The sequence below is a fragment of the Cavia porcellus genome, unplaced genomic scaffold (genome assembly GCF_034190915.1).
Source record: "Cavia porcellus strain 051 isolate PalLab524CR breed Dunkin Hartley unplaced genomic scaffold, mCavPor4.1 scaffold_9, whole genome shotgun sequence".
NCBI lineage: Eukaryota > Metazoa > Chordata > Mammalia > Rodentia > Caviidae > Cavia > Cavia porcellus.
In genome coordinates, this window is record NW_026947492.1 from 66,546,093 (window position 1) to 66,558,161 (window position 12,069).

Here is a 12,069-nt window from a genome sequence, read left to right on the forward strand (position 1 = left end):
GGAACTAGCTCTTTAATTTGTTGAATGTTTTATAGAAATTTTAGTCCCAATGTCATTGATTTCAGCTTTATCATTTTAATTTCCCTTTTTAACTTGAGAATTTTATCATTGTTTCTCAAGTATTTTAAGATTTCTTATCAGATTATATTCGGGCTCCCTCTGTTTTTCAAATGTGAACAGTGATTGTGATGAATTTTCTTCTTAGAACTGTTTCCATAGCATCCTGGAGGTTAGTGTGAGTTGTACAATCACTATCATTAACTTCCAGAAATCTTTAATTTCTTCTCTGATTTGACATCTGTGACACATTTGATTGTTTAGGAATATGCTATTAATTTTCCATGATTTTTCACTTTCCACAATTTATTACGGATTTCTACTTTCATTTCACAGTCTGATGGTATGCATGTGGCAATTTCAATTCTTTTATGACTTAAGCAGGTTTGTGAACTAGTATGTAATCTATTTTGGAAAAAGTAGCATGTGCTGCTGAAAAGAATGTATGCACTATTGTAGAAGAGTGAAGTACTTTTTATCTCTTTATTAAGTCTGTATATTCAAGGATGTTACTTATTTTTTGCTCATGAGAAAAACTTTTATTCAGCAAATTTGGATGGAGTGCTTGGTAAATGGATTAGGCACAGTTTAGAGCAAATTTTAACTCTGTTCTTTTCTGAAATTCTGTGTGGATAAACTACCCATTGCTCAAAATAGTTAATTAAATTCTATATTTATCATTATTTTGGAGATTATTTCACATTTTATATCTTCTAATATGTATTTTATGTGTCTGTCTGTTTTCCTACTGTTTTATATTTCAAAATTTTAATGTTTGTAGTCAAGTGACTACTGTATCGTTACTTCCCTCTTTTTATAGTTTTTGATTTTATTTTGTCTGATAAACTTAGGGCTACAGTTATTCAATAAACCCCAAAACATTGAGATACATTATCTCAAATACATAGAGATACACTATCTCAAAAAAAAAGAAACAAACAAACAAACAAAAAAACCCAAACAAATGTAAAGTGAATTTTTGTAAGCAATATATAATTGGATTTCTTTTCATCCAATGTGTTATCCTCAGCCTTTTAACTGGGAAATTTAATTCATTTGCATTTCAGTAATCGCTAAGATGTCAGATCTTACTTTTCCCATGCTAATGCATATTTTTCGACCTTTACTACTAATGCTTTTTCTAAACTTCTTACCAACTTTTTTGGTAAGTGGATTATTTTCTCTAATATGTTTCTATTCTTTTATTATTGCTTTTGATGTATCTATTACAGACCTCATCTTTGTTAGATTTGCAAAACTATCTTCTGGTTATAACAATCTACTTTGAAATGCTTTTAGCTTAAAATGATTCTAAGCACATGAACTACAATAAAGAATGTGAAACCATGTACTAATCAGAAAGCACTAAGCGAACAATTTAAACGGTAATAACCCATTTTTGGCTACTATATTGGCTCAGTTACATTATTAGTGATATTAATTATTAAAATTAATTAATTTTTAGTTTCACCTGCCTTGCTTCCAGTACTAGAACATTCTGAATTATCTCCATAGTTCTTAGGACTGAGATATTTTACATTTTTCATTATTTCTTCATATTCCTCTTTCAGTTTGAAGAACCAAGTGTGGCATTTCTGTAATATTTCACTAGATATTATATATTTGATCAATTTTGGTGTCTGGAATATTTTCTTATCTTATCTAAGTTTCTAAAGGATCATATTTACTGAGCCCAGTATTGTTGGATTACAGATTTTTCCACCAATGGTTAGCCGACCTAAAGTTTTTTTTCACAGATAAGTTTTCTGTCATGCAAATTGAAAGACACTCCTCTATTGGTTCACCTCTTTTTTAAGTTCATTTTTTATTATTACTTGTTTGCCAGCCATAATGATTACATGTGTCATATACAATTTGTACCTGTATGTACTGCATCTAGGTTTTTCACATTACCTTCACCTTATTTAAATCCTTTTTTCCATCTACATTTAAAAGCTGTTTTCATCTTTTCCTTCCATTTTTTAAATCCATTTCTTCCTTCTTTCCTCCCTTTCTCCCTTCTCATTTGAGCACATTTGTCCTAAGTCCCAATATCCAGCCCACACATTACTTCTCATTAACAATTTCATTTCTTTTGACTCCTTGAGAATCTTTGTCTTTCAAATTTGGAAGCTTGATTACAAGATGACTTGAGATGTACTTAGTTGGTCTACATGCAAATCTGACTGGAGACATTTGATCTTAGTACTTACTTTGAATTTTGTGACTTTCTCTGGTAATGAGAATTTATCTGTGATGATTTATTTGAATAAACTTTCTTTCTTGTCTGCATTCTAAAGAACTTGAATGCATGTAACTTATTTGCCCTTATAATGTTGTCCCCAAAATACATATGCTTGCTTTTTATTCTATTTTATTTTTCTTGCACAATTGTGTTTTTACAAAGAATCTATGTTTTTGTTCACCAATTTCTTCTTGTTTGATTTACCCTGTTATTAGTTCAGCTTTTTTTTTTTTAGTTTTTTTCAGCGTGCTTCAGCTCAAAGACTTCTTTTTAATTTTTAAAAGAAATTTCTTCCCTACATTAAATTTTTCAGTTAAGATTCTGAAATATTTTGCAGTTTTTTAAAGCTCTGAATTTACTCACAGTTGTTGTTTTAAATTCTGTGTCTATCCTGATTATTACCTATCAACTCCTGGTGCCATATTTTGAGTACAAATTAAGATCATGTTTTCCAGAAAAGTCTGGATGGTTCCTGGCAATTTGCTAATCATCCAGGAATTGAAGGATTAAGAATTTATTCTAGAACTAAGTATTTATTAAATACTTACCTAGCTTTGCTTTAGCCCACATGTCTAAAAGTTCTAAGTAGGCTACACATTCTTTTTGCACCCCAGGTGTACATGGACTATTCAGCACTGGGTAGTTCCCATATAGAGGTTTTCTGGGCGTTTGTTGAAAATTGTTATCACTCCTTGTGCTACAGAAAACCCTAAACCCACGTTTACACAAACTCAGTGTTGGTGTTGTTATATTACTCTACATGAAGTGGGAATGGGCCTAGAGAGAGTAGTTCATTCTCACAAGCCTCTCATTCTGTCCATACTTAGTAGACTGGCGTCATGCTTTGATAGGGTTTTCGTTTGCTCTGGGATTATGCACTCTTGATGGAACAGCTCCAAGCTCTTAGATCACAGATTTGGCCAACAGGAGTGAACATGGTGAAATCAGTATAACGCTGAGTTAAGAGCAAATCCCTTGTCTGTTTCTGAGGTAGACTTGCCCAAGACCATGAAATCAGCCACAGAGGTGCTCTTCACTTTCGTTTCTTTGTTTCTTTTGAATTGAGTATTGAACCTAGAACCTTCACACAGCTTCATCTCTAGATTTTCTTTTTCTTTTTTATTATTATTATATATTTTGAGATACAGTGTCACCTAGTCACCACTTTTCTCTGGCGGGGATCAACTGAGTAATTCTGCCATAACTAACTGATGTAACTCAGCATACTCAGCTTGCTCTCTGGAATAGACGAGCTATAGTCAGACTAAGGGGTGTATTTTTTTCCTAGGACTGGAGTTTTTCCAAAGGGTCTGCTCACTTTGACGGGGGGTCAGAGACAGAAATGGAAATTTCTTTTTGGTAGTATACATACCTCTTATATGTCTATTTTCTAGACAGATCTAAAAGAGCATTCTATGATATTGGAGAATAATTTTGATCTCAGTCTCACTACTAAAACAGGAATGATGAAATACCATACCTGCATAGATTTTAGACAAATAGATAATACCTTAATCAGGTAGTAATGTCTTGTAATAGCTCTAGGAGTTAAAACTATAAATCCAAACTAATTCTCATGTATTTATGGTTCATTTATTTCAGAATCATTTATACATTCAGTAGCACTTCTACAACAAGCAAAGAGCAAATTCCTTCAGGTGTTGGATAATCATTAGAAAAACTTAATATGAAAACTCATGGATTCTTGTTAATACATCTGCAAAAGTTAGAACTGTAAAGCATTTTTATGTTATTCTTTTTTTCTATTTAATTCATTGAGCCACTCACTGTAAGTGAATTCAGTTTTTTTCCATTAGCATCAAAATGATTGCAATAAAAGGCATGTATGCTACATAATTTCAGGGCTGTAAGAGAAAAGTGAAATGAAACATAAGTTATAGAAAATAGGGAGATAGACCTTTTGTGAAAGGGAAGGTGACCAAGTGACCAAGAGAAAGGGACAGTGGAGAGGGAGAAGTAAAGGAAAGATAAAAAAAATACAGTGTGTTATCTCTATCTACCAAATCCCTATGAGGAATGTATGCACTTTACATTGCAAACATGTACTGATGGACAGAAACCAATTTAAGTAAAAAAATATAAGACAGATTTGTACTTTCAAAAAACATCTATAGGCTGAGATTTTAGCACAGCAATGTAAGGTCTTGTCTGGCAAGCATGAGGTTATGAGTTCAACCTCCAGTATAAGACTCACATATGAGCTATGTGTTTCCTGCTTATATATTTGTTAGTCATATATGTCAGTAAACTACAGTTTTCCTACTAACATCTGTGGTTTAGATAATATAGGTCGAGATACATTTAATCAATTATTTATAGCTAATACATTTACACTGATATCTGGATGTTTAAAAAAATATAGCCTTGGTGTTTTTATAAGAATGCTATTATTCCTAAAGTATGAATTAAATAGAATAAAACCAAAAAATGAGTTTGCTTATTATATCCATGGAGAAGCTTTCCTCAGGCAGGGAGAGAATCTGAATATCAAAGTTGAAAAGGTAGTGGTGATGCAAGATGAGGCTTCATCATATTTGTTTTTAATCAAAATATGGATTTATATAAAAATAAAAGGTTATTAAAAAACAAAAAATACATATACAAAAACAATAATTGTACAATAAAAAGCATAAGATCCCATGTTAAATATTACAATATGTCAAGAAGCAAAAATAGGGCCTGGGATTTAGTTCAGGGGCGCAAGTGCTTTTGTGGTAAGTGCAAGGTCATGAGTTCAGTCCCCAAAACAAACAAACAAATAAAAAAAAACAAAAAACAAAAAAAAAAAGAAAAGAAAGAAGCAACAGATGTATGAAATTATAGCAAATATACATTTTAATATTCAAACAAATCTTTACAGATACTGAAAAAAGTTTAAACGTAAAAGTGGAAGAAAATAAATGAAAACAGTTTCCTGCATATTCATCCATAATGTACTCAAACCTACAGAGATATTAGGAAACACACATGAAATCAAATTACCCTGTCTCAGTTGACACAAAATTCAAGGAAGCTCCTTTGGCTTTGTTTCTGTCTGTTAAGGAATCTTTTCTAACTATTCTTCCACTTACAGCAGAGATTTGATCATACGCTATTATCAATAGTAGTGACAATATTATTATTTCTTCAAGACATGCTTATATTCCAACAGAACTAATTGTGGGGCGAAGGAATAGCTGGAGGACTGCTTGGCGGATCTGCTTAGTTTTCACACTATAGATGATTGAGTTGAGCACTGGTGGCACCATTAAGTAGATATGAGCCATGAAAATGTGGAAAAGGGGAGAGGAATGCTTTGCAAAACGATGCACAATTGATGACCCTATCATAGGCACATACAGAATGAGCACAACACAGATGTGGGAGGCACACGTGTTAAGTGCCTTTAGTCTCCCCTCATGGGATGAAATTCTTAACACAGAATGAAGGATGAAAGCATAAGATACTAAAATGCCCAGAGCATCCAGGCCCCAAAGCAGAATAATCAAAACCAAACCATATATAAGGTTAAATTTAGTGTCAGCACAGGCAAGATGGATTATGTCCTGGTGCAAACAATAGGAGTGAGAAAGGACATGGGAATGGCAGAAGGTAAAGAAATCTAAGCGAAACATAACTGGAATTAGTGAAATAGCGCTCCTGAGCAGGGCTGCAATCCCAACCTTGATGATCAGTTTTGGGGTGAGAATGGTAGCATAGCGCAGTGGGTGACAGATAGCTACATATCGGTCCAGGGCCATGGCCAAGAGCACAGATGATTCAGTGAGGGAGAAAGTATGAATCACAAACATTTGGACCACACAGTGATTGAACTGAATCTCCCTAAAAATGGACCAGAGCACCCTGAAAAGTGTTATCATTGGATGCAGGGTCATGCCCATGTCAGTGAGAGAAAGCATGACCAGGAAGTAGTACATGGGCTCATGCAGCCTGAGGTCTGTCCGGATGACATGCAGGATGGTGCAGTTGCCTGTTATTCCAACAAGGTAGAGGAGACAGAAAGAGATGGAAATCCAGTGGTGAAATTCTTCATAGCCAGGGATACCTGTGAGATAGAATGTGAAGGACAGGGTGCTGCTGGCATTCAAGGTTGCCATGGAGATGAGTGTTCAACCACAGTCCAATTCCACTGTCACACACCAGAGAGGAGTTCTGATAAATCCAAAACCTGCAGCATGAAAAGAACAGTATAAAATGGTAACTGTTAAGAAGTAGGGAGAAGCTTTGCAAGTGGGAATGGTGACAATTTAGGGAGAAAAAAGGACAGGAAAGAAGAAAAATTAAAGACAAGAGTTGATTTAAAAATGTAAAAGAGATTTGTACATAGGAAGGAACAGATGAGTTGGTGGTAGCAAGGGGAAAGGGAAGGAGAGACAAAGAATTAAAATATCATGGGGGTCTGGGGTTTTAGCTCAGCTGCCTAAGCGCTTGCCTTGCAAGCAGGCATTCATGAGTTCAATCCCTGGTACTGTTAAAAAAAAAAAAAAAAAAAGAATTAAAACATCCTATGTAGACATACAAACTTCCAATGGTAAATGTAATTTTCACATACTAACAACACAATATGAAAAAAAGAAAAAAAATCTTTGGTGTTTACCTTTAGATTCTTAATCCATATCAACATTTCTGCTTTCTTCTGTATTTATTTCATGGATGGTAATTGTCAGTTATCCATGTATACTAACCAGGACCTGCACTCCTGCCTCCCATATGCAAATTCATTCAACATCCCCTCTAAAGACGGATGACCATTCAGAGATTACCAGCACAGGGACACACACACACACACACACACACACACACACACACACACACTCTAGATTAAACTTTAATTTTTTAATTTTACTAGAAATGTTCCTATCCACAGGTATTACATTTATATTGGCCCTTTTTAATGGCTCCTCTAGCGATTTGTATTAGTTCACTTGTTGACCACAGCTTTATATTTTCTTTTAGGAATTAGAATACCATGATAATCACATTTGCAGAATTCAAGAAAAAAGTAGACCACATCTCTCATTTTCATACACATTTACCTCCTACTGTATAATTTGTGTCACAGGCATGGATTTTTTCTGACAATCAACTCTATTATTATTTTGCTTTAATATTCTAATTTCAAAAGCTAATTAAAGTTTAAGATAGACTTTGCTGAGGCAATAAATTTGAAAAGAGAATCTTTAATCAAAATATACAATTTAAAGAACATTGAAGCAACTCTAGTAGTTTTATAAATTAAGAAATGTCCTTCTGTTACATTCCATATCCGAAGACCTGTTTAGAGAAGAGCTCTGTCCACCAAAAGAAAAAAGGATATCAAAATGATAGACTCACGGAAATATAGAATAGGAACTTATAAATAAAGAAAACACATAATACAAAAATGAGAGTCAGAATTAGCCTATCAGCATCTGACACTGACATTGCATTATCTGTATAGAGATCAAACATGAAAAAGATTTACCCCACTCATTCTGTGGTCAAGAGAAACATCTCTGAAGCAAGAAAGTTGGGCAGTTATTTAAAATTCAGCTTATGCAAAGTTTCCCAAGTATGCATGCTCACTTCAATGTTTACAGGATAATTTACACCCCATGGAAGTCACTCCAACAAGTAAATAAACTGGCGTGTTTCTGTGCTGTGAATATTTCTTAAGCCTTTTTAACGCTATCGTGCAATTTACCTACCTGTTGTATGACCTGATGCACACAGCCATGCAAGCTCCTTCAGTCAAAACTCAGTGCTCTGATGCTAAGATTACATACCTCATCCCTTTCTTTATTTTTCCTTCTTATAACTTTCAGTATTTTAATTTCTAGTTCTTTTCCATATTTTTAATGCTTATGCTCAATTTTCTCAAATGTCACCATAACTTGAAAATTTATCTGTTCCCTCCTCTCTGCTTAGATCTTGCACTTTCTCTAATCCCGGGATCTTTGTTTCTTACTGGCAAGGAGGGGAGAATATTTAACTCCAAGGATGTTACCTTACCAGAAGGCCCCCACTTTGATTCAAGTGTAGCTATTTTAGAGCTTAATAGAGGCTTTAAGAAGAGGATTGACTATCAAATTTCTTGTTAGCGTGCTTTTTTATGCTACAATTACATCCACTTAATTATACAGTATTATGGTTTCAATGTTTAGTAACTTTTTTTTTTTAAAATCAGAAATCAAATTCAGGACTTTAAGCTTTCCAAGCAGGCACTGTGCCACTGAGAAGTGTACCTAAGTGTCCGTGTGACAAAATAGCCATTTCCTTCTCAATTTCATTGAGTGAAATCACAGCAGAGACATGAATTGGTTAGGAATCTTTTCCTTTCCTCTGGGATTACTTTGATAATTGTGATAGTCCTACCTGTGTGCTTCCTATTCTACTCAGTAGAATTCTGAAAGAAGTAAGTCCAGGATAGAGAGTGCACTTTTACCTAAACAGTCAGATCCTTGCAACTTCAGGGAGCTAGGAATCTGACCTGCCACATTAGTTTTTTGATCTCCCTGTGTATATATAGAGAGAAAGAGAGAGAAAGACAGACAGAGAGAGAGAGAGAGAGAGAGAGAGAGAGAGACAGACAGACAGAGACAGAGAGACAGACAGAGACAGAGACAGAGGAGGTATATATATATATATATATATATATATATATAATCATGAATTACTAATCTTCTTTATTCTAAAATGAAAAGAGAATAGAAACAATGATCAGAACTCACAATGATTAATATATTAGTGTTGCTATCTTCACAGTAGTTGCTCCAATTACAAAATATGGGCATAAAAATGATACAACGATAAAAAACAAATCACTTCATTTTGTTGAACTAATAGGGATTAGTAGTATAATTATCTATCTTATATATTGTTCTATAAATATTACAGTGTAAAAATGCTAGATGTGATTATTCAACTCATTTCTTGCAATTATATCATATCAAATGTATCTACCTGCATATATCTACCTATCTCTTCCAGCCTGCTCTAGAAAAGGATGATCTTTTTGTATAGTTTGTGCATAAATTAGAAAGTCTACTTGGCATTCAAAGTGAGGTTGAGATTTCTGGACAGTCATATTAAAAGCACTGATACTTGGAATTGGAAGGGATTTTGTTATTTGTTGAAATTCAAATCTCATTTTGAAACTACTGCTTTTGTGAGACTGAAAATGGTCCTCTATTTTATGTAACACACCATGGATAAAGATCATTTGCCCTAGAGTCAATCACATTTCAAACCCTGTGTGAGAAGTCTAACTCAAAGTTGTAATTTACAAGATTGAAGATCAACAGCAAAGATATTTTGATGAAAATTTACTCTTGAATTTAGATGAGTGCTGCTCCTTCCCAGAGCTAGCCTTTGGGTTGTTTTTACATTTGTAGTGGCTGCCCTCCTCTCTTTTGCTTCTTGTGTTTTCTTATGTCCTCCCTCATAAGTGTTCCCCCAAGTCTTACATACATGATAGAATGGTTCCTCTTGTCATTAATGAATGTTCTCATCCTCAATACAAGCAGGATTTGTTAATATATCTTCCTTGAGTCCTTAGAGATATAATTCCCTAAGATAAATGCAAGACACTGACTGTAACCCTGTCCCTGTAAAATTTTCATTAACAGCCTTTCCCAAGGTCTTCTGTCCCCCAAGTCAAGATTGTAGTGCCACATTACACTTAGGAATATACAGGAAGGAATGCTTTGGAAATTGTCAAATGTTTATTGCCTCCTGACCTGAATGGATAAAGTTATGCAATATGAGATGAGGTATTGGTTTGCATACACATTATCTGAGGGCTGCATAAAACATTTAATGTGGTGTAGCCTATGAGAGGGTCTTGTTAAGAACTTTAACTTTGGAGGAGCATATATACTATAAACAAAGAGAAGTTTTACTTAATAATACTTCAAAAAAAGGAAAGTCAATTACTTGTCTTTCCTCCAAATCATAAAATTCACAATAACATCAAAGTTAGCCAATGAATCTTTTGATTCCTTCATGTGGCATTTTTCTCACTGTCATATAGATCTCAAAAAAGTATATTAAGTAAAGATGAACCAATTAAATATGGAAGATTTTTCAATGAATTAAATCTGTATATATTTTTCTGTAATATTTACCCCCAAACCCCTTTTGAATAGTTATGTCATGCAAGAGGTCAGTATGTGGACTACCAATTCATAAAAATCCTTTAAGCAGGTTGATAGTTTAAGCTATAATATCACCTCCATTTACCACAGAGACCAGTTATTCAAAATGTCAAGTGTCTGAGTTTACTAATCTTCAAGTGTGATTGTGTTTAATGCATTCTATCAACAAGTAGTTACATATATAATTAATTACCTGAAAAGAGAGAAAAAATTCCTGTAAAAACTGTGTTATCTTCAAAAATAATCTGGAAAGAGGAATGACAATTTCTTATCATAGGTAAAATTTTCAAATCTCAATCTTTCTGCTTCACTTTTTAAAAATAGCACAAAAATGATTTCTTCGTGTTTCTGCCCTGACTTTGAATACATTGTGAATTTCTTTGCATTTTAATTATTCTAAATTGAAATTCAAATGACATTGACATCATGTAAGTTTGCTGTGATCAAGGACCCCAAATTTCCTGGAATGTTGTTTGTAGTCCATGCTGGTGTGCATTTTTACACATAACGTGTGTATATTTGTTAGCTGTACAGTAGAAGGTGATATACAACTACTGCACTTTTCTCTACTCCCCAATTCTCCATCATCCTAAGGTTACAAGCTCAATCCTGAATGTCGCATGAGATGAAGAGAAGGTGATGGTCAAGTGTCTACACTTTAGCATTGTATGAAGAACATGACCTAGGCCACAACAAATGGCACAGAAAACCAGGATGACATCAGGGATAAAAGTGTGCTGAGTTTATTTTGTGTGTACCCTGCTTTGTGTCTGAATGCAATGGACTGTGTCAACATTCATTCTGGCCCTCTGGGTTAACTTTGTCAGTAGAGGATACTGAGAGAAAATAAGAATCCAGATGATCCTGTGTTTGGAGTGCTTATTCTTGACTCCAATCCAGTTCCTCACTTTCTGTCTTCCTGGTAGCTTCAAATCTAGGGAGAGACGGAAAGGCATCAGATACTCTTCTCTATGCATTACTGATTTGGAGTCCTGAAAAGAGTTTCCAATGACACTTTAATGTATGACAGTTAAGCTTTCACATGAACACTGCACATATATATTGTCTTGACTCTTCCTAAATCTTACTGATTCCAATGACATTTTTAACTACTTCTTCAAACGCACATTTGAGGATGGCATGATGTTTTGTATTGCTTTTGGTCTTCATGCCATTTACTTCTGCATTGGTCTTTATTATGTATTTCCTCCTGGTAAATTGAAATTTCAGTTGTTATTTTTTTTTATTCTTTGTGATGCACTGAGAGGTTGTTTATTAGGTCTGTTTTTGTTTGGTGTAGCTTTATGTCGGCAATGATTGGCATAAACTTTCCTTTTTGTACTGCTTTTGCAGTATGACTAAGTTTTGGCTCATTGTGCTTTCATTATCACTTGTTTAAAGCATTTTTTTTAGTTTTCTTCTTAATTTCTTCCTTAATTCATTGTTTTTTCACAAGCAATTTACTTCATATTTATGTACTTGGATAGTTTTCAAATTTTGGTTATTGATTGTTTTGTTTCACTGAAATATGGTCAGAAAAGAAAAGTGGTATAATTTCAATGTTTTATACAGGTGAGGATTTGATTGTGCCCTTCCAGTGGTCCCTGCTGA

General features: G+C 34.1%; 1 protein-coding gene across 1 annotated transcript; it reads right to left on the bottom strand.

Annotated features, from left to right (window-relative positions):
- Positions 1 to 5,460: 5,460 nt before the first annotated feature.
- On the bottom strand, positions 5,461 to 6,420 carry LOC100719301 (olfactory receptor 51G1-like). Its single transcript, XM_003465366.1, has one exon. The coding sequence runs from the start codon at positions 6,418 to 6,420 to the stop codon at positions 5,461 to 5,463; it is 960 nt and encodes a 319-aa protein (XP_003465414.1).
- Positions 6,421 to 12,069: the final 5,649 nt, after the last annotated feature.